The sequence below is a fragment of the Mastomys coucha genome, chromosome X (assembly GCF_008632895.1).
Source record: "Mastomys coucha isolate ucsf_1 chromosome X, UCSF_Mcou_1, whole genome shotgun sequence".
Classification (NCBI taxonomy): Eukaryota; Metazoa; Chordata; class Mammalia; order Rodentia; family Muridae; genus Mastomys; species Mastomys coucha.
This window is the reverse complement of record NC_045030.1, coordinates 75,277,246-75,304,962: the sequence shown is the minus strand read 5'-3', so window position 1 is coordinate 75,304,962 and position 27,717 is coordinate 75,277,246. Positions and strand designations below refer to the sequence as shown.

Genomic DNA, 27,717 nt, shown 5'->3' with positions numbered 1-27,717 from the left:
AGGGTTGAGCAAGAGTGTAGAAGCTGGAAACTAACTAAGGGTCTTGAGGGAAGGCCATCCCATAAAAAGAAAAAAAAAAAGAGAAAAAAAATAAAGAGAGAGAGGAGAGAAATAATCAAAGGCTCTTGAATCACAATGGCAAAAACAACAGTAGATAATGCCTGACACTTTTTCTTCTCTTCTTTCTAATTCTTTGGCCAGAGAAAAACTTAACTGGCTATGGCTGCCAGAGGCTGTAGGCCTAGTGGGTTTGTTTGCCCATGCTCTGCTACTAAGGCTCATCTGATTCTTTCTTCTCTTTACTAACCACTAGTTCAAAATCTTCTTGAGAAACCGAGGAGAAGCTGACTACTTTTGCAAGTTGCCCTCCAGCAGCCTCAGCCAGCTGCAGCAGGGGTGAGGGTAGGGAGGGCGTGAATAAATTCCACAAGTTCTCAGCTGCTGCCCATGTGGCGGTACTCACTGCACCTACCTGCAGGGCCTCCGACCAGGATTGTATTTTGTTTAGGAATTTCTTGGAAGCTTGTTCCCCTGGGGTTTAGCCTGTAGTTCCAGAAAGGGTATGGCAGAGCCCCAACTAGAGAAATTATTGATGTCTGTCCTAGTGTGGAGCCAGTGTGCACACTGTCAAACAGTAACAACAAAAAGATTGCCAATATATTCTCCCTAGAAACCCAAGTGGAGTGATGTGGCTCAACATTGATTAACTTCTTGAGAATGGATCAAACTTAAGACTGTGTGCCAGCTCCTTGTCAAGGTGTGGAAACATGATGAGCATGCCTTCCTGGGCTCTGGCAAAGCTGCAGGGGCTCACCTGTCCGGGGTTTAGCTCCCTCCCCTCAATGGGTGAAAAGTTTCTGTGTTGCAAAATCCCTTTAAAATGAGGCAACTGCTGTGGCCGGTGATTTCCAAATTCTTCATCAGAACCTGGAAGAAGCCCCTCTGGCGATATGGTGCTCAAATGTTTGCTGGCCTGCGTCAGTCAGAAGGCATCTTATCTCAAACTACGGAGACAGTAAACATTCGAGTACAGAGGCCCACTCCTGCTGCCTGAAGGATGGGCTAGGCTTCACTGCTGGTTGAAATGAAAGGGTCCCCAGAGTGAGCTGATGGGGGAATAATAGCCTTTGGTGTTTGACTGCAGAGGGGCAAGGTGTGTCTGTGTGTTCCCATGGGAAAGGGACACAAAAGAATTCTTAGGTGCTGGAGCTTGCAGAGAGGTTTTGGTGGTGCCAGGTTCCAGGCTTGTCTTTCCAAAGAGATCATGCTCCTTCTGTTCCCATTAGGAGGGAGATACATAGTGCCCTGGGTTTGCTGCTTCTTTGCAAAGCTGGATGACTGATAATCCCTTCTACAGCTACCCTTTTGAAGTTCTTGATAATCACTAGGAGAATGAAGTCCTACATACAGCCTTAGTGTGTGAATATGTGGCTGAGGTGAGAAGGGGCATTATGAACACCTACAGGGAATAGAATTTCACAGCCTTATTGTTTCCTGAGCCATCCATCCAGGATGGCCTTCAGGAAATGGTCTAGGTCACAAGAAATGAGGTGGCAGCCATGAGGGAGAAAACAATACATCCTGGACCCAGAGGACTACACATTAAATGGCTGTGATGGGGACAGCCTTGAGGCAAGGCAAGGGAGGAAAAATGGCCAGTAGGAGATCATGGCCAGCTCAGTCTGTGCAAGGGACGTGTAAGGATGTGAAGAGACTCTTGTGTCCAGAAGTAACAGGACATAGAGAGAGAAAGAGGATAGAGGGAGGGAGGGAAGAAGGGAGGAAAGGAGGGGAAAGAGAGCATTTGCACATGGTATGGGAAGTTAGAAAGGATGAGAAAAGCATACTGAGCCCTAAGGATCCTGATCCCCCTCTCCCTTTAGCTTTGAGTTGTTCTCTGGCTGCAAATGCACAGGCCTTTCTCCCTAGAGAGCCTGAGGCTCTTAGTGGGAATACCTTTCAACAGGAAGCTTCTCCTCTGGACTCTGAGGGGGTAAAAGGCAATCTGGCCTGAAGCAAGTGAGGATGGAAAATTCCTCATCTTTGGGGCCACGCTTCTCCTTAGGAAACCATGTGACCTCTGGGGACATGGTCAGGACAGCTGTGGTCCAGGGGAGCTCAATCATGGCCTACACTCTGCTTTCCTTTCCAGCAGCTCTGAACTTCTGATGAGTTCCAAGAGGATGGGCAGGGTGAGCTAGTATCCACTATGTCAGGCCTGGCTGCCTATGTGATCCTGAATAGGTCCTTGCCCTTGTGGGCACCTGTCTTCTCCTGATTTATTAGGGTGCTGGATACAGCAATTTGTGAGAGCTCTCAGAACTCAGAAGGTAGGTTTTGAACTCTAGATGGAACTGCTGTGTGGCAACAATATATTTGGCCAGTGGCTTCCAGAAGCAATGCGGGTCCTACTTGGGATTGTCAGGTGATTCAAGCAGCATCTTCTTCCACAGGGAGTCTTTCTTAGGCCGCCTACCATTTTTTGTTGGGACAACAGGATCCCTGTACCTTCATAGCAGCCCCCTCCTCAGAATACCCTGCCACCCACCCCCACCTCTCACATCTGCTTAGGTTCCTCTGGAATAGCTCATGAACAGCAGGAGGGTGGTGTCTCTCCCACTGTACTTACCAGGCACTGTTGGGATCCAAAGGTGGGAAGGAAGGGAACAGATGGCCATGGAAGGAAGAAAGGAGAGAAACAAGATACTATGGGCCAAGGAAGAAAATAAAGACCATATTTAGAGAAGTGGGAGAAATGCAGTAGGCCTCATCCAGGTAGTGGAAACACGTGAGGAGGGCCCTTAAAGGCTGTTAGGCTCCAGTGAGGGCTAAGACCAGCACTGTGGAAGAGGTCTGGGGGTATACATAGGAGAGTCTTGTAAACTGCCCTCCAACTGAGGCAACAGAGGCACAGGTAGACAAATGGGAGAACAAACAGGCAGGCAGGCAAACAGACAGACAGATGGGAGGTGCAGAAAGATAACACTGAAAAATGTGTTGGAAGCCACGGGGGAGAAAAGGGGTCATGCAGATTTGTGTATCCTACACCCACTCTTTATATTGTTCAGAGGAAGGAAGCTGTTGCTGTCCACCTGGGCATGGCTGAGGTGTGCTGGGAGGCCATGAGCCAATCTATCCTTAACTGATTTGGTATAGCTTCCTGCTGGCCTCTCTGGGTAAAGTAGCCCTGAGATCCTTTTTGGTCCCATTTGGGTATGTCAGGAGCACTGACTGCTTTCCAGACCAACAGTACATATCCCAGCCCATATCTGTGGCCCAGGGGTTGTACAAGCTGGAGATGCATGTGGCCTGTGGTTTGGAGAAGGGATGTATGTGCACATACATCTGTGCTATTCTTGAGGGGCCCTTATCCTTTCCTTAAAAGGCAGAGTGGCCCAAGAGAAGAGCTTAAGGAAGAGGAGGGCACCTCTCACCAGATCCTAAAAAAATAAAGAAAAGAAAGAAAAGAACAGAAAGAAACCAAGCAAAAAGAATCTCGAAGAGTCTGTGATGGGAAAAACATGAAGTAGTTAAGGCCTTCCGTCTGCGTGGGAGTGGCATGTTCCGAAGGGAGCTGCAGGGGACTCACTGGAAGGAAAGACTTAGTATTGAACTATACCAGCAGGGGCCCTGGACTCATACTCAAAAGTTTACTGTTCACTTTTGAAACCTCCTGACTTTATTACCAAAAGCAGGCAACCCGAGTACAAGGCCCATCCCCCCCAACCCCGCCTCCACATGGTTGCCTGCATTTTCTCCTGTTGGGGGCACCACAAGGTGACAACTTTAGCAGTCTAGTAGCCTCTTCTTTGTCTTTGTAAAAAGATGTGATCAATTATGCAATTATGCAAGCTTCTATCTAGTCAGACCAACCCCAGGATTCTCTTCAAAATGGGACTTGCATGGTGGGGACTTATTGAAATGTCCTGGCTTCTCTGAGGAAAGAGTAGAAAGGACTGCATGAGATTGGGTTCAGATCCTCCAGTACTGAGGCCTGTTTGGAAAGAGCAAGATGCTTGGGGACACACAAAACAGCACCTGCCTGGCCTCTGAGCTCCTGTTATCAGGGCTCCTCTAACAGATCCTGGCTCAGGGAGGGACCTACAGGGCAGGCACCAGCTGCTCTGGAGAGGCACTCTTGGTTACCACTGAGCCCACCTGGGGACTGGAGACAGGGGCATCCTTTGGAAGCCACCTCAAGGAGAATGCTGGAAGTTGTCACTTTATTCCCCGAGGAGACTGGCTGGATTCTTCTGCTGCAAATGATACCAGACTGGGGGCCTTTGCTTACCCCAGAAGGGTAGCCCTGGGCCACATGCTTTCCTGACTCTCACCCCAGAACATGGAGCAAGTCCCCAGCCTGACACCAGACACCACTGGAAGAAGCCTGAGTTCATGAAGAACTATGGGAGCATGCGGACAAATTCAAGAAAAGAAAACCAATGGTAGCAGGGGTTCTAAATGCAAACGAAAATCCAAATAAAGCAAAGGACGAAAGGTCCGGCAGTGCTGTGGGGTCATTTCATAAGAGAATATGGCTTTCGAGAGACACCATCTGGCGGGAAGGACTGGACAGGGCAGTAAAGAAGGAACAGAAAAGCCACGGTGAGCAGAAATGCAAGACTGGAAAAGAGAAGGAAGAGTCAGGGAGGCTTTATCTTCCCCCAGGTGCCATTTATGAGAGAAAAGGGAAGTCAAGACTCACTGCCAGCAGCGCTGGTGGGCTTGGCGGCAGAGAGAGTTACGTGAGTAGGGGTAGAAAGATTGGTTACGTCATGGAGCTGGCTGAGGACCGAAGACCGCCGGCGCACAGCACCCTGAAATGACCCGCTTCTCTTGAAGGTACTCACTACCTCCATCTGTGGGAGAGAAAATGAGATAAAGGTTGGCTTGCACGGAGGTCCAGGCTACCACACAAGGTGGGGCTGGGTGAGGGCAGGGGCCACACTAGGGACATATGGGGCCAGCAAAGCCTCAGCTAGGTCAGCCCCGAGCCCTGGATAATGCTTTCGACAAAGCCATGACCAAGAGAGGGTTTGCTGGGCAAATGGTTAGTAGTTAGAAGTGTGAGAGGGAAGGGTTACAGGTGGGGGACACACTGCAAATATTTCATAGGTCACTTGCATTCATGATACGCTCATCGAGAGCCACTCCTCAGTAAGTACCTGTGTCTGGCAATACTTCCTTATCCTACTTCAGTAGTTCTCAACATTTTTTTTCTGCCCCAACACACCTGAGGGATATGACATGCTCTTATTAGAAAGTGGAATCATTCCCCATTGGTATGTGGGCTGGAGGATCTGGCCTAAACTCCTAGGAAATCACTGCCCTTGTTCATGGTCCTTTTGGTAGAGGGTCTCTTGCTCTGCCCTGCTTTGCTGATATAGTGTTGATAACCACCCAGATTTCTGCAGTTCATTGAATTAAGGGGACCCTCAACAGAAGATAGATTTAGGCAGAAGAGAGGCTTCCAAGAGCATAGGCTTCATCTTGTCAGAATTCTTCCCACAGCCCTCAAAAATGTAGGCTGGGAGGACTGGGAGACAACAGCCTTCCACCTTGTCCCCACTCTTTGAGCTTCCTAGAAGAAGAAAGGGAAGTACATATGTAAAAGATGAGACCCATGGGAGAGCCTTGTGGATAACTTCTGCTAGAAGCCTCCTGACTCACTGTTTTTGGGTTTTCTGACTCTGTCTTTGACATTGTGGCAAATACAGGAAGTGGGTCTGAAGGAACTGCAGCTGAGAAACCACAACCAGTGTCATGACACTGGAAGACTACATGCCTAAACTCTGGGAGGCCAGAGGCAAGGTATACTGGCAGCCTCCTCTCAGAGAATGGCTTCACTGGGGAGAGAATCTTTGAGGGTGGATCCAACATCTGGAAAAGTACCCTTCCAGCCTGGTCTACCTGAAGCCCTGCTATGGGAAGTTGGTATCCACCAGTCTCCTCTGGCTTGCTGACAGGGCTTCTCCAAAAGAGGTAGCTTTGCTGTTGACACCCTCCTCCAAACAAAATGCCTTTCAACTGTGAACCCAGTGTGCTTTTCAGCCAGTACAGCTCACTTCCTCACTCCTTTCCTCAAGAGAAGGATTTGAGGATGTGACTGCATCTGGGAGGAATATGTTGTATATAAGGTTGGGTATCTCATGAGAGGAAGATGTTTGAAGCAGTGGTGTTGCAGATTCTGGGGTATGGGGTTGCTTCTTTAGAGAAGATAAGGGGAAGAAAACCTGACTTTGCTGCCTCAGTTTTTCATCATGTCCCCCATGGGATAACCATACCTATGAAAATATCACCGTTACCACCCTACTCCCACTAGAGGTACCAGCACTGGCCAGGAACAAGTCTCAGTTATTGGTGAATGCAAAAAAGACAGACCACGTCATGAACATTCAAAAAGCTACATGTTCTAGGTTTGAGGCACTCTCTTTTATTATGGAACAGCACCCTAGAATTTGGTGCATTGATACATTAGTATAGAACAGTGGTGAAAGTGGGCATCAAGTTACTTTGCAACAGAAAATGTTGTACAGGCCTCCGAAATCCGGGGAGCAATTTTGTGGTTCACAAGATCCAGAAATCTGGGGCCAGTTGCCTGGAAAATACATACAACCTGAAGAACCTTCCATAGGCTTTAGTTATGTTTTTTTTTTTTTTTTAATCAAATAGAATAACTTGAGCTAAAGTGACTGCTTCAGCATTCTTGAGAGGCATGGTAAATCTGACATGATAAAGCCACCTTGAAATGTCATGGGAGTTGAGATCCCATGGAGGAATCAGCAAGGCTTTACTGGGGGCCAAGAAGTGTGCTTAAGGAACTGGTACTAGCCCTGGATCTCACTGGCTGATTTCGGGCCACTCCCTTTTTCTTTGAGGTTCTATCTCCTTGCTTGGAGATAGACAAGCATTGACTTGGGCAGGGAACAGTCAGAAGGATATAGAACACCAAGACTCTAGCTAGTGGGACCCATTTCTGCTTGCAGGCACACACAAAGATACCATGTAATACATGGTTGGTCAGGCTACCACTGACTCTCTAGGTTGGAATGGGGTTGCTGTCTCAACAGGCTAACTCTATCTTGCATTACATGACAGAAGTAAAAGAGGCTGATGTGGAGCAGAGCCATTGCTGTACTGTCTTCATGGGCTGGGCTTTGCATCAGAACTGGAACATGACAGATAAGATCTGCCCTGAATTGTATCAGGAAGGGGTGTTGGGAGTGGTCACAAGCACATTGGGAAGATATGAGGGCATATGCTTAGGGACACTTACTATGCATTTATGCTAGTGAGTAAATATTTATTATAGGAAACAAAGCTACCTATGCTGTACCCATGCCTGTCCTGGGCACTGGGCTGGAGGCATTGGCTTACCCAATGGGAAGAGGAGGCTCAGGCTAGAGATCTAATGGCTGTTCCCCATTTCCTAGGCTTCATCTGAATTCTATGTAGTGTAACATGGCTCAGATGTGGGCCCAGTACATCCCTCTCTGGACATAGTGGAGTAGGTTCTCAGGATGCTTGGTCCTTGAGCTATGCCTTCAACTTGGATTTCTTTAGTGCCACCTCACCCAGTCCTGAAAGTGCCAAGTAAGTTTCCCAAGTAATTCTGGCATATTCAAGTTCACTGTCCTGGTCTCAGTTGCACAGATGGCCCATGGTGGTAGGAGAGGGTACTGTGAGAAGGAGTCATAGACTTGGCAACCTTTAAGTAGGCTTTTATAGCATTGAGAGAGAGCCTTGAGGGTACACAGCAGCAAGCAGGGAGGCAGTATGGGCAGGCAGGGTGTACATCTGGAAAAGCAGCATGGATATAGAGAGGAATGGTGGGTGATGCCAAGAAGTTGGAGCTTGAAGGCCATAGTAAGAAGCTGAAACTTCATCCAGGGGATAACGGAGACAAACTCCACAGGCCCCAGGGTGATGTAAGAAGGGTAGAGATGAATAAGGACAGATGGGAGGCAAGGAGTGATCTAAGTGCCCTGCCAGTGGCAGTCATACCTGCAGAGCCTAGAAGGGGAAGAGGGGCATCCTCTGAATGGATACCATTAGATCATGGGGGTTGTACTGGAGTAGCCCCAAGGGCAGCTTGGGTATGAGTCCTGCACCAAGTGTGGCAAAACAGCTGGAAGAATACATGGGGAGGGGTATGAAATCAAGTCCTGCCCCAGTGACCTACCAGACTCCCCAGGAGAATCTACCCAGGTGATTCTGCTTGAGCCATTAAGTTCCTAAAGAGGAAAAGTGATTGCACCTATAGCAGAGATAGTGAGGCATCAGAGAAAAGGTAACCCAAGCCTTGGATGAGTAAAAGTGCCAAGGTCTCCTAGAGGATACAAGCTAGGCCATGGGGAATTGTCTAGGGCACAGGCCAGTCAAGGAGGCTGCAATGTGGGGAGGCCTAGTGGCCTGGTGGGATGTTTAGGCCTGGGCAGTTCCCTAGCAGGCTCTCCCAGGCATTTTCAGAATGAAAGAGCACGAGTGGAGTGGAAGGTGTAGATACCAGGAAAATAAAGACAGCGAGAAGATGGAAAACTCAGAAGGAACATCAAGCTGTCAGGATGAGCAGAGCCAGCAACACTTCCAGAGGGCAACTGGGAAGCATGAAGTGAAAGAAAGCCTTGCAGACAGTAGTGAGAGCCATTCATGGGAGCCATGGCCAGTGCAATCATGAGAGGAAGATAGAAACAGGCAGCACTATGGGACCTTATAGAAGAAAGCTGAGCAAGAAGGGACTTGAGCATAGAGCAGTGTAGCCTGGCATATGGGTTTTTTGAAGCCTTCACTACTACCTCATGTTGGCTGTCTGATGTTTCTAGGAACTATAGCTGATGGCTTTGGCCTTGACCAGTCCAGCCTATGGAGATTTGGACCAACTTGGTGATAGAGTCCATTACCTACAGAGGCTTTTGCACAATAATTACAGCAGGCTCTAGTGAACAGAGAGCTAACCTAAGGGTCCTTGAAGTCGCCATTTTCATCCCACACACCCAAATACAACTTGCCTATTACCTGAGTAGGCCTTGCCAAAAAAAGTAGACTGTGCTAGTTTGTGCCACTGAGAGAGCCACTAGCTCCTAGCACATGTTCTTATCCAGCTATGAGAGAAGCTACCTGGGTACTAAGGGAGGTGTCAGGGAGAGATAATCTAAGTGAGCAGCCAGTGGTGAGCACGCTATATGAGGTAAGAGGGGAACTAGCCATTGCCCCTGCATGCTTTGGAAACAGATCCAGGGAATTCCCTGATGACTTTGGGGGTCTGTCTACTTGGTTTCTGCTTCTTGCCTGCTTTCTAAGGCAGCAAAAATAGAAGTTACATGGAACAGAAGCTTACCTGTGTCTGGATCCGGTTGAGGCCCCGAAACCAGAGGATCTGGCCCCTGCGGAGCTCTCGTTCAGCATGGTCGATTTCTTCTTCCCCTTCGGCCAGCTCTTCATCAGTCATCTCATCCTTCCCTGGCCCATGCCCTGCTTCCTTCAGGCACTTGAGCTGGCTGGTGGGGATGGTGGCAATGACCTGGGAAAGCCACAGTCAGAGGGCAGCAAACAGAGGTGGTCATGAGAGTAAGCTCTACTGTGGCCAGGAAAAAACCAGAGGGCCCATTTCTCAGATATACAGCTCACATTCTAGGCTTAGCTGACTCTAAACTGCCCCTTTCTACATGGCAGACTCTGCTCAACTAAGCCTCATCCAGGGCTGGGGAGCAGAAAAGCCCATGTATAGAGTACTGTGTGATTGACCTCAGGATTCAGATGAGCTCCCTAGCTGATAGCACTCCATATTCATGGTTGCTGGAAGAAAAGCTAAATGCCCTGTTCTCTGAAATTGAGCCTCACAGAATCTTGTGCCTGAAAAAAGAAGGATCTAGAAAAGGGCTTGTGATCAGGGGCTGCCAGGGAGGAAGAGGTGATTAGGAGGGAGACATTGGGAAGGGTAGGAGGAATAAAGGGAAGGCTGGGATGTGCCTTTCACTATCTGAGTGGATGGATGATGGTACGTCATCCTGTCCCTCTTACAGTCCTGTCAGTGTGCCAGGAGTGGCTTTAAGGTCCTCCACAGAGATTCCCTTTTAATTGGAGTTTTGCCACTTTGAATGTATATTATTTTTATAATTAAAAATATCATGGGTAGCTAAGCTACAGGCAGGCAGCATGTACCCATGGGGAGAATTGTAGCAGCCATTACATCTGGGAGCTGAGAGGTTAACTAGAGGCTGGCATGTACAGGGCAGAGTTGAGTTATGTGGAGTTTAGGGTGTAGAATATGAAGGGACTGCTAGGCCTAAGTGCAATAGGATGGGAGGTGCAGTGATAGAGATTTCTTGAAAATGAGATGGAGAAACTTCATGAGTTGTCCAATGGTTAATGCCAGGGGTCAACAGAGGCTAGCTTCTATCATTGCTGAAGGGGGTCCCTGTGGCCAGTTAGGTAGGGGACACACACTAATGGATAAAGAAACAAAACTCATAGTGTTATAACCTAAATGATACCTACTTATGCCCTAATGGTGAGCCCTAACCATCAGTTCAGAAGTATTTGGAAAAGGCAGATAATAGAGGTTAAATGAAGTCATTAGGTTGGATCCCTGATCCCATCAAATTTGTGCCCTTATGAGAGGAGATACCAGAGAACTCCATAGGAGCACATAGTGTGAAAGTAGCCACCCAGAAACCATGAAGGAACCCTTAGTAGACACTGAAGTGGCTGCCCTTGATCTTAGACTTCAAGAGAGAAAACACATGCCTTCAGTGTAACTAGAGACCTATCAGTGGCAGCCTGAGCTGATCAAGACCCAAAGAGAAGTAAGTCATGGCCATGGCTTCCCATAGCTGTGGTCCTGAACTCTGGAAAAAAATGGTTTCAGAGGTCTATTGTGCACCATGGAGGGAGCTGACTTGGTGCCTGAGATTGTACTGGCTGTCAACACCCAAGTATTGCTTCCTGGTCTCATCACTGGGTACTGGGTACACATACTGCTCCTTTGGGGTAGCTGCTGCTTTCAGGTTTGCAAGTATTGTTCTATACTTCCCATTAAGTCAAAACACCTCCTGATTTCTCTTGAGATCTCCTTGACCCACATATTTTATAGCAGAGCATTGTTTAATTTCAAATATATTGAGACATTCCAAGCACCACGGGGTGCCCTTTCTTCTATCTTGTTTCTTGTACTGTTAGGGATGGATTCCAGGAGTTTATGAAAACTAAGCAAGTGTTCTATACCCAGATGTACTGTAGTCCCCTTCACCCTGCTGATTATTTCCTTTTCTGTGGCTGAAGGTTCTTAGTTTTAATAATCGCATTTATCAATTCCAAATATCCAGGTTTAGGGAGATTGTTTTTTGCTTCTACCATGAGAAAGGAAACTGTGGATGACTTTGCAGGACAACGTGACATTTCAACTCTATTTTCTCATTCCTGAAGTTGTCACTTGTGACCTTGCCCTCAGGTTATATTACATCATAGGCCTGAGCCTAAGCCTGAGCACACACCACACACCTTCCTGGTCATAGGTTCCAAGACTGTGAGGCAGGGAATTGGGATAATGGGAGGCATAGGTGAAACAGGATGCCTGGCTTCTTACTCACTCTGAGGTCTGTCAAGAGAAGCAACCAGAAGGAAAGCCTTAGTGAGAAAATTGATGACACTCACCTGTCCCCAGACCAGCTCCCCAACACCAACAAACAGGCACCAGAGCCACTGTTCTGTGGACAGTGGGGAACAGCTGAAGGGCTTCCCTCCAAATTGGACAATGACAATCTGGGGGAAAAATGGAAAGTGGTAGATGGAATAGCAGTCAAGATAGTTCCTGTTCTCTCTCTGTCCTGCCCAGACTTCTACAAAACTTGCTTTCCAGATTGACTGTCTTCTAGGAGCCAGACCAGCCTGGCCATAGTCAAGGATTTGCTGGCTTCCTGTCCCTTGGTGGACTGGCCACATTCTGGGAAATATCTTGGCTTTCTTTTCTAGCTTGTTCCCTTCTTTTCTCCCTCAGCAAATGAGTAAAATGGCTCCACAGAGTAGCTGTCTACAGGGCCAAGGGCACCAGTATGGATCAGCAAGTATCTTCACATGCTGACACCTACACACACCTCCCCTCTGTTGCCTCTACTCTCCAGATGAGACCTAGCTGTCTGGACCATCTTTTCAGCTTCTACAAGGCTGTTTTCATTTGCCTGCTCTGCATGACCCTGTAGTATAAGACGTTACCCTGTCTTGGCCTCCTGCCTTCATTTCTGTCTACTTCAAGGGGGAGCCCTACACCCAAGGGCAAGATTTTCAAATGCTAACCAACCAATCCATAGTGTATAATTCCACCATCTCAGGGCCAGGTTCTAGGCCTGTCTATACTCTGTGGTGGGCTGACATGATTTCATGCTAGCCAAGATTAAGTCTGTTGACTCTCTCATTCAATTGGTCCTGGGAAACCACAGAAAAAAAATCCCACTGTCATGGATTCCTTACTGGCATTTGGGAGTGACCACAAGAGATGACATGCCCTTCTTGGGATCTGTGAACAGTGAACTGCATTTCTATGATAGCCATTCCCAGATTTTTGGGACTTCTATATCTGAAGCTTTGTTTGAAGACACTATACTTTAGAGCATTCAGCCCCTCTGGGGAAGTTGAGCTGGCCTACCAGCCCGCAGTGTTGTAGCAGCCAGTTTAGTATGTCAACCATGTGTACAGCAGGTATTTCCTAAACAATCTTCCATAGTTATAGAACACCAAGTAGTTAGGTGCTAGAAATGTGGATGGTTGACCCAGAAACAGGCAGGAAATAATATTTTTAGCGCCATGTGATGGGAGGGTTAAAAAGATAAAGGACTTCCATATCTTTCTGGAAGCTAGTAGGTTAGATCAAAATGAGGCCCAGTAATATTTGGAAGATTAAGAACCACTGCTCTAGAATGCAGAAAAGATTCAGGGACAAGGAGGCCAATATAACTTCCCCAATTTTCATGTCCTACCTGAATTCCAAAGGTCCCCAGGACAATGGTACAGAAGATGGGGTTGCTGAAGATGCCATCAAAGACATTCCTCTCACCATGGATCTTGCGAGCATTGATCTCATTGAAAAGCTGCATCATGACAAACGTATTGAAGATGATGGTGTAGTGCTCTGAAGGTGGTGAGTGCAGAGGTGCATTCCTACCACTGTCAATGTCGAAGAAAAGCTCTCCTAAATGAAGAGAGAGGCAGGGGATGAGGAAGGAGGCTCTCCTTGCACCAGTGGCCACCCTCCTATACCACATCTGCCCCAGAGATGTATAGTAGGGTACATTGTAAGGAGTAGCAGAGAGGTATGGATCAAGGGTATAGAGCAGGCCTGTTCTTTTCAGTCTGTAAGTGCTGTATCCCATCCTGTGCCAGACTGAGGATATAGACAGGGTCTAAACATGAGGCCATAGCAACAGTGTCCTGAAAGCCTTATATATGGGCTGAAATGTATGCTGAAGGTCCAATTTACCAACAAATAGCAGGGTAAAGATGATGGTGAGCTGGTAGACAGCATGTCCAAGGATGTTCTTCATCATGGTGCGTGAGATGAGAGGCTTGTCCCGGCCGTATGGCTTCCGCAGCAGCAGTGACTCAGTTGGGGGTTCAGTTGCCAGGGCAAGTGAGGCAAATGTGTCCATGATTAAGTTCACCCACAACATCTGCACAGCTTTGAGAGGAGAGTCCTGTGGAGATGGGGCAGTCACCCTTCTGAGGGTTGGCCATGCAAGCCCACACAGAGAAACCTTGGGGTGGTAGGACAGGTAAGCCTGCTACTACTGAGGAGAAACTCAGCTTTGCCAATGTCATGAGTTCATTCCCAGAAGCCTGTCACACAAGTTTCCTCAGGTTGGCAGAAGTTTTCCACTGGGCTTTCTGATTCCCACCTCCCTCCCTCTCTTTTTGTCTAGTGGCAGTGACCTCAAAGGTGTGGCCTTTGCAGGAACCACAAAGTCCCAACTTAGTTACTAGGGCTTTCAAGACATCCTTGCAAGACTGCCCAGTAACAGCCTTTGAAAACAAAGTCTCTCACCTCACAGGGCAGGAAGAGGTAGAAATGTTGACCTCAACCTGATTTTTTGTCACCCCAAATGAGTGTCTCTTTAAAAATCAGCTTCACAGGTGCCAGATGTACAAGACCATAGATGGAGTCAATGAAATAAAATGAGCTGAGAAGTTCACAGACAGAGAGCAGATGAGCATTTCCAATGCTGGTGAAGCAATGGGAAGTGGCTACTAATGGGTGTGAGGTTTCCTCTGGGGACCATGAGAATATTCTGAGAGCAAATAGAGGTGTTGGTTGCACAACACTGAATATACCAAACCATGCAATTCTGTACTTTCAAATGGTTAGGATGGTTATTATGTTATTTATACATGACTTAGATATCAAGAAAAAGTCCTTGAAGGGCTAGAGAGTTAGCTCAGTTAGCAAAGTGCTTGTCTTACAAGCATGAGAACCTAAGTTCAACCTCTAGAACCTATGTCAAATAAGCTTTGCACAGTGGTGTGAATTTGTAATTTCAGGATGGGGAGATGATGATGTGAAGATCCCCCAAACTTGCTACCCAGCTAGCCTATCCTAATTAGTGAGGCTGGGGTCTTACTGAAAGGCTGTCTTTCAAAAAAACAAAACAAAACAAAACAAAACAAAACAAAACAAGGTAGATAGTTTCTAAGGAACACCAGAGATTGACTTCTGACCTCTACATGAACATAAATGCATATGTATCCTTGCCAACACAGGGACTTCATGTGGATATAATTGCGCATGTGAGTGTGCACACACACATCCTTGAAAGGGCCAAGGTAATCAGCAAAAACAGTTAAAGTACTTGGTAACAATAAAGTCAACCATTCCTGACCAGAAATCAATAAATTCTGGCCTCTAGCCAATGGGGAGGATGAAATCATTGAGAAAGGGGAAATCTGGCCAGGTAGTGGTGACACACACCTTTAATCCCAACACTCAAGAGGTAGAGGCAGGTGAATCTCCGTGAGTCCCAGGCCAGCCTGATCTACATAGTGAGTTCTAGGACAGGCAGACCTGTTGAGGCCAGAGGACAACTTGCATGAGTAAGTTCTCGCTTTCAACCCAGTGGGTCTCAGGGAATTGAACTCAGGCCACTGAACTGAGTACACAGAGAAACCCTGTCTTGTAAAACAAAACAAAACAAAAACAATAACAAAACTACCACCAGCAGCAGCAGCAACAACAACAACAAAAACAAAGCAAAAAAAAAATCCCAAAAATGAAAGAAAGAAAAAAGAAAGAGAAAGGGGAAATCTGGAGATCCTCTGTGACTCAGCCATTGTATTCCTTGATCTAGAACCAAGAGAGTGGAAGACATATGCTCATTGAAACTTGGGCATGAGTGTTCTTAATGAAGTGGAAGTGGGCCAAAGTTTGGTCAGTGGATTAAGGACAAACAAAATGAGGCTTACTGGACTATTATGCAGCTATGAAAATGAATAAATCACTGGCCTAAGATGAATCATGGATTATTCCTGAAAACATTCTGAATGAGATGCTGAGTGTAAAGGCTACATGTGGAACCAGGAAACTGGCACAGTGGATAAAGGTGCAAACATATGGCCTGAGTTCAATTTCCTGGGACTGACAGCGTAGAAAGAGAGAGCTTTTACTCATGCAAGTTGTCCTCTGGCCTCCACATGTGCTGTGTAGCACATACATGTGTCACACCCCCTTTATAACAAAACAACCCAAAGGCTACATGCCATTTTGTTCCACTGATACAAAATGTCTCTAGCAGGTAAATAGAGACAGAAGAAAAGGGGAAGTTGGCAGGGGCTTAGAAGGGGATGTGGAATGATTGCTAGTAGGTGAAAAGTTTCCTTTGGGATGGGTAAATGTATTCTGGAACTAGGTGATAATGGCGATTGTATGACATCATGAATATGCTAAGAAGTTTACTAATTGGTTACCATGAACAGTAAGATTTTTGGTATGTGAGTTTGATTTCAATTAAAAGAATCTGCAGCAAAGAAAACACTTGTTCTCAATATGGACCTATTTAGCCCACACTACTGCCCTTAAAAACCCCTGGTGCCCACCTGAGTAATGCAGGCACCCGTGAAGGCCACGATCACAGCTACCACGTTGACTGTCAACTGAAACTGCAAGAACTTGGAGATGCTGTCATAGACATTGCGGCCCCACATGACTGCCTTGACAATGCTGGTGAAGTTGTCATCAGTCAGAATGATGTCAGAGGCCTCCTTGGCCACATCAGTGCCTGCAATGCCCTGGGAGATGACACACAAGCACAGTGTCTATTTCTCAGTCTCTTTTTGGCCACCCAGCCCACCTGGGGTGGTTCTATGCCTTTCTCTTTTAAATAAGGTTCTAGTTGAATAGCACTTGTTTTAATCTATCATCCTATGCTGCAAACTGCATAATATCACTTGTGGCTGTGAGGGAGCCTTTGCTACTAAACAACATAGTTGCTAACAATGTGGACATCCCTAGAGCCTTCCACAATGCCCAGCTGTCATTGGGTGGCTACTTGCCAGCTGTTGCTCTAGCTCTTTGATGAAGCTCTGAGAAATGTGGGCTGTATAGGTAGAGTAAAGGACCTATCTTTGGGTACATGGCAGATTCTTGCTTCTCCACCACACAAGCTTGGGCGCAGCAATACATATCAAATCTGTGCAGACCTTACCTACCCCATCTGCTCTCTCCTCCCAGTTGTAATGTTAGAAATACTGTACTACCCCACTTCATGGCTACACCAAATGTGGACTGAGTGAAAAGTCCTCATTTCTTCTAGAGTTGGGAAAGGTGACACCAAGCTCCTGCCCCCCATGTGTTTGGGAACATCATGTGGGCAGTGCCTAGAAGGCACTGCTAACTGAAAAGAGTTAGATCTATAGGAACAGAAGGGGAGAAACCAGAGGAAGAACCCACTGGGGTCTCTGCTCATCACTCTGTGGCCAGAGGTTACTCGGAGTGGATTGAAAATAAGTGATTGTGGGTAGATGCCATTGTTGACAAGCCATTGTTCATTGTTCCTCCCTTTCTTCAGTACTGCAGTTGGATTCCACTGTCACCTCTGGCATACTCACACCAAATATTTTTAAACAAATCACATATACATTCTTTAATGGTCAGATCCCATATAGCCCTAAGTGGTCAAGATATGAGAGAAGAAAGCTTCTAGCACTCTGTCAACTGATTCTCCACTTTCTGATGCAAACTTAAGTCCAGGAAACAGGATTTCATCTGTGTGATGAACTGGTTTGGTACCAGGTGGCTTACCATGGCAAAGCCCACATCTGCCTTTTTGAGGGCTGGCCCATCATTGGTGCCATCTCCAGTCACTGCCACCACCTGTCGCTGCTCACCAGTCATGCTGTCAATTATGCCTGGAACACAGAGTGAATCAGGGTAAAGCTATATGCCAGAGGTTAGTATGGGTTGCTTCTGTTGCTCCAGATTACTCATGGGATCAAGGCTCCTGGCTTTAATGTGATAGCTTCATCTCCCCATTTCCACCAAGGTCTTTTGCTCAGTATCACAGACCAGCATGATTAGATAGAAAGGAAGGTACAACATTGTGTGAATTAGATGACTGTCACCCTGTTCTGGGCCTCAGTTTTTTCATTTGTTCCAATGAGGGGCAGCCTTTATGAGCCATTCTTAGTTGGAAAATTTCTAGTCATTGGTCTCTAAGCTCTTCCATTCAAGAACCTAAGAGCAAGTGACAACATGCAGGAATGCCAGATGCAGCCACATGTTGAAGAGGGTGAACAAAGTTGGTTACCTTTGACCAGAGTATGTTTATCAGTGGGAGATGACCGGGCAAGCACCCGCAGCTTGGGCCACACCTTGTCCAGCCGCTCCTGTTCAATCTGGAGGAAATAAGAGAGATATCAGAGTCTAGGCTGCAGACAGGCACTGTGGCTGGGATGGCTGGGAAGCTAGCAGAGGGATGGGGAAAGCAGAAGTTCAGGACAGAGATGCAGGGAGCTACCTCGCCTTTCTCATTTCGAATCCTTCTGTTGAATTCCTTCCCCTCCAGGCACAGGAAGTCCTCCCCTGGCTGGATGATGCCACACTTAGCTGCGATAGCCCGGGCAGTGTTGATGTTATCTCCAGTCACCATACGGACTGTGATGCCAGCACGCTGGCATTTTCGAATGGCTTCAGGGACCTGGGAGATATAAGAGTGATAGGTGGGGCTGGCAAAACAAGCCCATATTTTGTGTTTGGTACTATCTATAGGATCCCAAGTTCCAGCAAATCTGTTAGTACAGTGAACCCTATGTTCCAGTTCAGGGTACTCGAAGGAGTGTGGTGTGAAGGAGTTCAGAGGATGGTCTATGGTGGGCAGGTACTGTGGGCAGGTAGCCTCCCCAGCCCACTAGCCAACTGTCTCTCCTGCCATCTCCTTCACTGTGCTTGGCCACAGAAATGAGCAGTGACTTAGACCCAGCTATGCATGTTTCCTTCTCTTGTCTAGTTTGTTTTTGTGGTTTTTTTTGTTTAGTTTTGTTTTTTGGTATAGAACTCAACCATTTTTCTCAGGAATTAATCTTTGTCTCAGCTGTAGATTTTACACAATCTACTCACTAGAGAAAGTGGAATACTACTTGAGGTTACAATGAATGCATTTCTTTTTCAAATAGTATAGCATTCTAGAACTAAGGAGAAAGAAAAAGAACCCCCAAGCACAAAGCACAAAACAAGCCAAGAGGGTGGGAAGCCACGAGAGCAGCCTGGGGGTTTTAACATCATTCCAGTAGTGCGCAGATGGAAAGGACAGTTTCCAAACACATGATATGTATGGCTCTTCAGGCCCTGGGGATGCAGAAGGGACAAAACAGGCAAGCTGGAATAACATATGCACTGTGGAGGAGGAGGGCCAGCTCAGAGTTTGAAGAATTGAATGAGGCAAGGCCTATATCTTTGAATTCTTTAGTGGGTACCCTATGAACCCGAGGAGGAAAGAATGTAGGAGATATCTAGACTTAGCCTACTCCCCTGGCCTATGGAGACTAGAGTAGGTAGGGTGGGTACAGATGAACAGAGTAGTTTGGGGATAGCCAGTAAGCAAGTAGAGGGTGGTGAGCAAGAGCAGAGGAGCCTCTACTTAAGGCTTTGACAGTGATCCAATAATCAAAGCCAGAACTGTTAAGTGACAGGGAAGGACATGCCTTGAGCAAAGTCTAGCTGTGATAGTTCACTCACCCCCATGTGTGTGTATGTGTGTGTATGTGTGTGTGTGTGTGTGTGTGTGTGTGTATGTGTGTGTGGTGTCTCCTTATGCTACATCTCAAAGATACATCCTGTTCTCTTAAGGTCTTAAGGTGCTGCATAAGACCTTCCGTAATGAGAACTTCCTGTCAATCAGGAAAGTGAGGCAGCTCTTCAGCTTCATTTCCCAAAGTGGCTAGAAGCCTTTTTCTCTGCTGCTGCCAAGTGACCATAATGAGCCTAAGAGCTAGGACCTTGGCATAGGGTCACCCCAGAATCCAGGTGTAGCCACTAGTCCAAGGCCTACCCACATATGCAGTCTCCAAGTTTAGTCTCCTAGCCAGGTGGTAGGAAAATTTCCTCTAAAGGATACCCTCCCTTGAAGAGCAGTCTGTTTCCCTCTTTGTCTATTTTGACTCATACCCTATCTTATCAAGGCCCCCACAACACAGCAGGGAGCAGAGACCTGTAGAAGTTCCCAGGTCCACTCTATCTGCTGGACTTTCTGTGGACATAGTTCTCTGTCTCCCTCTGGTGGCCATCCTGTACTTTCCAGAGCCCAGCAAATTTGACTAAAACCCATGGAGGTTTTGCTGGCCCCTTTCGCTTGCCTCAGAACCAGGACCTGGTGTCAGGTCTCCCCAGTAACTTTATGGCTGAACTCTCTCTCAACCACTATAAGCCACAGAGGAACTGACCATTTCCCCTGGACCGCTCTGTCACCACCCAGACTGAGATAGGCTCTTCCTGTCCTGAATTTCTACCCTGGACTCCCCAAGATACTCACTGAGGTTGGGCCCTGGCTATATCTTTCTTAACATATATCTGTGTTTCACATTTCCTGAGGTGAAACTCTTCAAAAATAACTGTATAACTGGCTCCAGGGCTCACTCTGCTGCCAGCTCAACCTAGGCCTGTTGTACTCACTGTGATTCTCACTCCATCCCCAACTGAGTACAGGGGTATTCTCCTGATAGTGACTCATGTCTACTCTTTAGATTCACGAAGTATTTGTTTTAGAACTGAATGCCTTTGCTTCTCATCCCCTGTCATAGCCAAAGCTCCAGGCTAATGGGCAAGATCAAGAAGTCTAACACTGTTTTCTTGAGGATCCTTTCACAAAAATCTCCCATCTTTAAAGTCCAGCAAATATAACTATCACACAAAAAGTGCTCAAGTCAAAGGTTTTAGTAACCTCCCAATGTCAAGGCCATCAAGGATATCCCTTTTCATTTTGTGTTTGCTTCAGCCACATGATCCTTGAGATCCATCCCCCACCCTGAATTTTGCCTCTAGCACAGCTGCAAACTTCCATAGGTTCCACAGAATTCCCATATGTCAAGGACAAGAGAGCTTGGCAAGGGGATCAAAAGCACTGAGGAAGGTCCCGTGGCCCTGAGAGACTCCAAGTCTCTGTTTTCTATGCTGCTTTATCTATAAATAGGACAGGAAGAGGTGTAACATATAGAAAGGTGGGAGAAAGTGGCTCTTGCCATGTGTGTTTGTGTTCCAAGCCTACAGTGTGCAGGTCCAGTGTGGAAAAAACTACCCTGCTACCAAATGGACAACCTTGAATCTGGGGAATAGTTACTACAGCAGCTTCCAGAAGGGGGGAAGCTACCTCAGGTCGCACAGGGTCCTCAATGCCCACGACAGCTATGCAGGTAAGGTCACCAACCACCTCACTCTCATTGTCCCAGTCAGGCTCCTGGATAGCAGAGAAGTCCCTGTAGGCAATGCAGATGGTGCGGAGGCCATCACAAGCCATAGGCTCAATGATCTTCTTCACCATGTCATCCCGGTCCCGAGGACGAAATCCTCGAAGTTCACCATTGCTGTTTAAGATGTTCGTACACCTGGGGCAGGGGAGGGGTAGTGGGATAGGTAGGGACAGGGAGTGAACAAGAGGAAACAGTGCCAGTCACACTGGATTAGGATGGGACCTTAGCCAATGACATTATGAAAAAACAAACAGACATACAAAAAAACAGGATATAAAGGTGCACAGACAGGGGAGAAGACCATGTGATCACAGGTGAGAAACTGGACGGATACAGCTGCATACTAGCAGCAGAATTTGGGAGAGGCAGACAAAGATCCCCTCTTCCCACTCTAAGAGAGAGCACACAACTTAGATCACACCCTGACTTTAGGTTTCTGGCCACCAGGAATGTGAAGTAATAAATTTATGGTGTGTGTCTGTATGTGTATAAAAGCCAGAACGAACTAGGTTATTGTTTCTTAGTTGTTGTTATTTGTTTGTTTTGCTTTTGAGACAGTCTCTCCCTGACCTAGAGCTTGCCAAGCAGGGTAGGCTAACTGGCCAGAGAGCTTCAAGGATCAACCTATCTCTGCTCTGCCTCTCCAGGGTTGGAATTACAAGATTTTTACATGGCTTCTGGGAATCAGACTCAGGCCCTTGAGTTTTTTGAGGCAAAAACTTTACCAATTCAGTTGTCTCATCTGTCTAAGATTTACGTTATCTTAAGCCATCAGATTTAGGGCCATTTGTTACAGCAAACTGTGAACACTCACACACCGATTGGCTAAGAGACCCAGGCAAGAGATGACAGCCTGAGGCTTACTGTAGTTTTTCTACAGATTCTTTAGGACCAAGTATGTGAAAACCAAACACAACGTAAAGTCATCTTGAACTACACACACCAGCAGCAACCTCACCCCAGATCTGACAGTCTGGGAGCTTCCAAAGGGGCAGGCCTAGGGAACAGAACTTCAGAAAAGTTGTGGTTGAACTGAATGGAGCCTCATCTGACAGGTGCCACAAGGAAACTGATAAAGCTGGCTGTTGAGGTTGGCGATAGACAGAGAAACTAACAAAAAACCACTGTGACATCTTCCTAGGGTCATGGATTCACTCATGGAATTCTCTCAGCATTCCCAGGAGATTCAGACTTCCAGGATCCCCATATCACATGAGGAAGCTGAGCTGGCAGGATAGAATAGTAACTTTCTTATGTCCCATAATCAGCAAAGAACAGAGTGTGTGTTGGTCAGCCTCAGCCACAGTCCCATAGTAACATCAAAGGAGCAACATTGAAAATGGTCAGGGCTCTCAAATGCAGCCTTTCCTCCTACTCCAGTAGGGCCTGTTCCATGGGCTGCAGAGGCTGTGATTGGGCTGTTTTGGTGACAGTATTCTGAGTAAGGCAACCAAGTAGAGATGTACTCAGTGGTCAGGTCTGCTGAGAGCATGGAGTAGGCTGAGTCTAGGGGCAGAGAAGTCTGGTATCCTGTTGAGGATTCTGTCTCCAAGGCCCTTGAGTATAGATGGAAGGACCCATACAGGTGAGGCAGAAGAATTCAGGAAGAGAGGAAGGCCAAGACCTAGGTGAAGTGTGCAGGAAGAGAAGAGGAGGAGGAGCAGGGATGCACAGGGGCAAGGCTTCACACTCCTTCCCTCCTTCAGGTTTTATATAGCTTCATTGAGGAACAATTCACAAACCCACGAGAACACAATTCACCCATTAAAGTATACAATTCAGCAATTTTTAGATATATTCAGATACATGCAACTATCACCACAGTCAGTTTTAGAATATTTTCATCATCTCTGAAAGAAACCCCACTTCAGATACAGTCACACATGGCTGTTGTTCCTGCACTTAAGAAGCCAAGGCAGGGGCTGGAGAGATAGATGGCTCAGGGGTTAAGAGCACTAACTGCTCTTTGGAAGGTCCTGAGTTCAATTCCCAGCAACTACATGGTGGCTCACAACCATCTGTAATGAGATCTGATGCCCTGGTGTGACTGAAGACAGCAACAGTGTACTCATATACATAAAATAAATAATATTTTTTTTAAAAAAGAAGCTAAGGCAGGAGAACTTTGAGTTCTAAGCTAGCCTGAGCTACAGAGTGGAGAGTCTGTTTCAAAAAACAAACCAAATGGGTACTGATGAAATGTCTCAGAGGGTCAAGGTGCTTATTTCCTGCTCAATGACCTGAGTTCAATCCTGCGGACCCACATGGTAAAGGGAGAGAACAGATTCCCTTGTCCTGTGACTTTCACTTGTGAGTACACATTCATGTGCACATGACACACACACATGAACTCACACAAAGTGTATGCATGTGGTACACAGATATATGTGGAGTACAGACATACATACAGGCAAAATCCTCACATACATCAAAAATAAAATAAAATAGGGGATGGAAAGATTGCTCAGTTTTTAAGAGTAGTAGCTGTTCTTCCAGAGGATCCTGGATTGAATCCTAGCACTCACATGAAAGCTTATAATTGCTGTAACCCCAATTCAAAGTGATCCAATGCCCCCTTCTGGCCTCCATGGACACTGTACACACATAGCACATAGACAAGACATCCATACACACAATTCAACAATAATTTAAAAATGTAATAAAACCAAAAGATAAGAAAGTAAATATACAAACATCAACAGTAAAAACAAACAAATTGGAATTCATCATGACTTGACACTATCTGTGCATCTACAGACACTATCAGAGAGTGAAAAGAGACAGGGTTTCTCTGTGTAACCCTGGCTGTCCTGGAACTCACTCTGTAGACCAGGCTGGCCTTGAACTCAGAAATCCGCCTGCCTCTGCCTCCCAAGTGCTGAGATTAAAGGCATGCGCCATCACTGCCTGGCTATAGCAAAGATTTTCAAAACAGAAGAAAAAGACAACCCAACTCTCTAGCATGGTCTTCCAAGCATTTCGTATCTCCAATCACAAGTTAATCTAAGTTTTCTTCCACAGACCATGTATGGTGCAAGCAGTGATCCTAGTTCTTGGTACTAGTTTCCTAAATATCCCTCAGTATAGTCAAGGTAACAACCAAAGTGAATTATAACATATATGCCTAGGAATAAAACAATTGGGTCACATGGCAGTGCCATGCTTAGCTTCCTGAGAAACCATAAAATATAAAAAATTCCAGCATTATTACCAGTGTATGTGTATGTGTATGTATGTATGTATGTGTGTACGTATGCATGCATGCATGCATGCAAGCAGGTATACAAATACATGTGTAGGCCAAAGGTTACCCTGGATATCTTCCTCAACTGCTCTTCACTGTAGTTTTTGGACAGGGTTTTTCACTAAACTTGTAGCTCATCCATTCAGCTAGAATGCCTGCCCAATGAACTCCCGTTAACCCTGTGTCTTTCTCCCCACTGCCCCTGCCTTCCATCCATGGACCAGGTTACAGATGTGTGCTACTGCCACTCACAACTTTTACATGAATGCTGATCTTTTTGCTTGGAGTGGCAGGCACTTTAACAACTAAGACATCTCCTCAGCCTGGCAATACTGTTTTATATTTCCATCAGAAACAGAAGTATTCTAACATCTTTTCATTCTTAGTGGTATTTCTAATTTTCAAGAAATGTAAATTAAAATTACGAAGAGACCCTACTTTCCATCCAATAGAATGACAACAACAGCATTAAAGAAAGACTAGAATGTTCTAAGAGCTTACTAGGTAGTTCTGGTGGGAACTCAGAGGACTAGAATGCTAATAGGGATGCAAAAGGTAAAGCCTATGCTTGCAAAGTTTCAAATGAGAACAAGGTCAATACTGAAAATTTGACTAGAGACCATTTGTATTATGCTATGGAAAAGATCTTGTCTATAATTTTGCCCATGTCCTCACACTCAGTGTGAGGTTAAATTTAAAGGTGATAGACTAATTAATCTGGCAGTCAAAATTTCAAGATGGTTCAGCAGGTAAAAACATTTGCCTTCAAGACTGATGACCTATGTTTGACCCCAGGACCCACATTGTGGAAGGAGATAACCAACTTCCACATTAGTCCTCTGGCCACTACATATGCATGCGTGCATGCGTGAGCACACACACACACACACACACACACACACACACACACACACACACACACACACACAGAAGTTGTGCTATAAAGTTCCAGCCAAGGATCACGTTGCTGAATGATAGTGCCACTTTAGAAGGCCATGCATTGCACTGATATGATAAGAAGTAGTGGTTGGCCTTGGCATACTCTGTGTGGGGATTTTGCAGATGTTCAGAATGTAAGAGTTGCAGGCTTGTAGATGCTTTCCACCTAGATTTTAAAGGAAATCCCAGGGAGCCAGGCGATAGATGTATGGTCATGTCAGGATACTTCTAGGTAGTACACACAGCTATGAAGGTGAAGCTGAAGCTGCAGTGGATACAGTAGGAAGCTGGAGATGCCTACACTATGTAACTTCAGCTGAAGAAAGCTGCAGAAAGCAAACTCAAAAGAGGGGGTGTCAAGAGCAGAGAGGTAGGGCTATCTGAGCCCTTTGTAGACATGTCTCTGATGTCATTCGGCATGGAGCTACATGATTTAATGTTATTCTGGCTTTTTGTCTTGCTTTGGTTGAATCTGCACTTGCTGTGAATCTATTCTTGCCTTTTGGAATGGGAATATTTACTCTGTGCCATTGTATGTTAAAAGTATATAAGTTGTTTTTGAATTTTATAGGGATTAAAGACTACATGTGAGTGAGACTTTGAACATGGACTTCTGGAATAGTTAAGACATTAAGGAATCTTGGGAGTGGAGTGAGTGTTTTTTTTTTTTTTTTTTTTTTTTTTTTATTATTATCATGAGATGGACATGGCCCTTTGAGGACCAGGGATGGTATGTTACTCTGAATCTAGAATGACTTCCAAAAGGCCTATATGTTAAATGTTTGGTCTCAAGCTTTATGCTGTTGTAAGGTGCTGGAATTGACTATGGGCAGAAACCCTTAAAATTATAAGTTAAAATAAATCATTAAAAAAAATTTTCTTTGGGTTTATTCAAGACAAGGTTTCTCTGTGTAGCCCTGACTATAGTGAAATTCAATCTATAGACCAGGCTGGCCTTGAACTCAGAGATCCTCAGATCTTTCTTCTGAGTGCTGATATCAAATTTGTGCTGTTACCAACCACTGCCCTGCTAAATAAATATTCTATAAGTTTAATTTCTTTTCCTTTTTTGGTGGTAGTGGGAAACTTAAGGCCTCCCTAAGTTTCTCAGATTAGCCTCAAACTCCTAGATTCTGTACATCCTCCTGCCTCATCATGTGAAGCATCTGGGAAGAGAGGTGTTCATCACTGTGCTCGGCTCAAGTATTCTAGTAACAGAAAGCTGATTGACAGTGTATGCCCTATAGAGTTAAGAATGTGTACTCAAACCTGTACTTGAATGACCAAGAGCCCAAATGTGGAAACAATCCAGGTGTCTGACAATAGACAACTGGGAGCTAGTGAATCAAATGCTAACTAGCTCCCAGCCACCTGACCTCTGGATCCTTCTTCCTATTATACACTCACTTTTTGAGCAGGATCTCTGAGGCTCCCTTGCTGAAGAGGCGGAAGCCACCATCAGGCATGCGGATAACTGTGCTCATGGACTTGCGAACTGAGTTGAAAGTATACACTTTGTAAAGCTGATCTTCTGGTATCTGCTCCCGTACAGGTTGGAAGTCGCGTTTCAGGTCCAAGACGAAGCCCAGCAGAGCACACTCTGTTTTGTTGCCCACTTGTCGTGGGAGAGCGCCTTCTTTCTCTGGAGGCTGTAGGCAAGAATAATTAGCTTGGCATCAGGGCCCAGAGTACCTTCTGTTCCATCCCTAAGGCCAAGGTTCTCATGCAGTCTTGGCCATTGTGTAGCTAGGGGGTGGTGACATGGAATACAGGGAGGGCACCCATGTTGACTACACAGGCTATGTATGTATGCCCTGTCTCCAAAGTGGTCTTTCCAGGTTTTCCATTATTTACCATGCTTGGAAAGGCTGTCTATAGCCCATCTGTCCCACCCAACAGTAAGAGTACTCTGTCAAAAGTTCTTGCTTTTTCTTGTTTAGTTGAGATGGGATCTGTCACTGGCCTGGAGCTCCTGAGTCCTGCTTGTCTTTGTCTGCTCAGTGCAGGGATTACAAGCAGGCTGTTGCCTAGGTTTTTTTTTAAATGGGTTCTGGTGAGTAAACTCAAATCTTTATGCCTGTAAAGCAAGCACTTTATTGACTGAGCCATCTCCTTAACCTTGGTTTTTGCTTTTCTCTTCTGCTCTGTGTTTCCTTTCATAGTATGGTGGGGCAAACCCAGAGTTTTATGTACAGTAGGCAAATTATTTACCAATACCACTCAGCTACTTTCCCAGCAACCTGAAATTTACAAGTGGGCCTAATGAACCCCCCAGGGAAGTTTATGCCATGCCATCAGCCCTGCCCACTTCTCTCATTTGCTCTCCTAGCCATGCTCACTAGAATTTTGGTGGTGTAGGCACTGTTGATGGAGATGGCGTGAACCAGAAGGTCAAGAATCTTGGGGGTCAGGGCGCTGGGAGCTGGGATCTCTTTGTAGTGGGTGTCTCCTAGGTAGGACTGGACCACTGTCATGCGGTTGGTGGTGAGTGTGCCCGTCTTGTCAGAACAGATGGCTGTGGCATTGCCCATGGTCTCACAGGCATCCAGGTGGCGTACCAGGTTATTGTCCTTCATCATTTTCTGTAATGGGCAAAG

The 27,717-nt window shown here is 46.1% G+C and overlaps 1 protein-coding gene across 7 annotated transcripts in view; it reads right to left on the bottom strand.

The window, feature by feature from the left end:
* The window catches only part of Atp2b3 (ATPase plasma membrane Ca2+ transporting 3), a 67,637-nt gene that overhangs the window by 6,056 nt on the left and 33,864 nt on the right, over positions 1 to 27,717 (bottom strand). For 2 of the 7 annotated variants that reach the window (XM_031363989.1, XM_031363997.1), the window contains 12 exons: positions 27,460 to 27,702; positions 26,528 to 26,769; positions 20,838 to 21,072; positions 17,994 to 18,173; positions 17,784 to 17,871; positions 17,279 to 17,385; positions 16,075 to 16,266; positions 13,472 to 13,685; positions 12,972 to 13,183; positions 11,653 to 11,760; positions 9,338 to 9,520; positions 4,773 to 4,859 (listed from right to left, as the gene is read on the bottom strand). In XM_031363989.1, the coding sequence (XP_031219849.1) occupies positions 4,773 to 4,859; positions 9,338 to 9,520; positions 11,653 to 11,760; positions 12,972 to 13,183; positions 13,472 to 13,685; positions 16,075 to 16,266; positions 17,279 to 17,385; positions 17,784 to 17,871; positions 17,994 to 18,173; positions 20,838 to 21,072; positions 26,528 to 26,769; positions 27,460 to 27,702 (2,091 nt within the window). Of the gene's footprint in view, positions 1 to 4,705; positions 4,860 to 6,410; positions 6,599 to 9,337; positions 9,521 to 11,652; positions 11,761 to 12,971; positions 13,184 to 13,471; positions 13,686 to 16,074; positions 16,267 to 17,278; positions 17,386 to 17,783; positions 17,872 to 17,993; positions 18,174 to 20,837; positions 21,073 to 26,527; positions 26,770 to 27,459; positions 27,703 to 27,717 lie in introns of those variants that run through there. The other 5 variants (XM_031364024.1, XM_031364033.1, XM_031364005.1 and 2 more) reach the window with 3 other exon arrangements.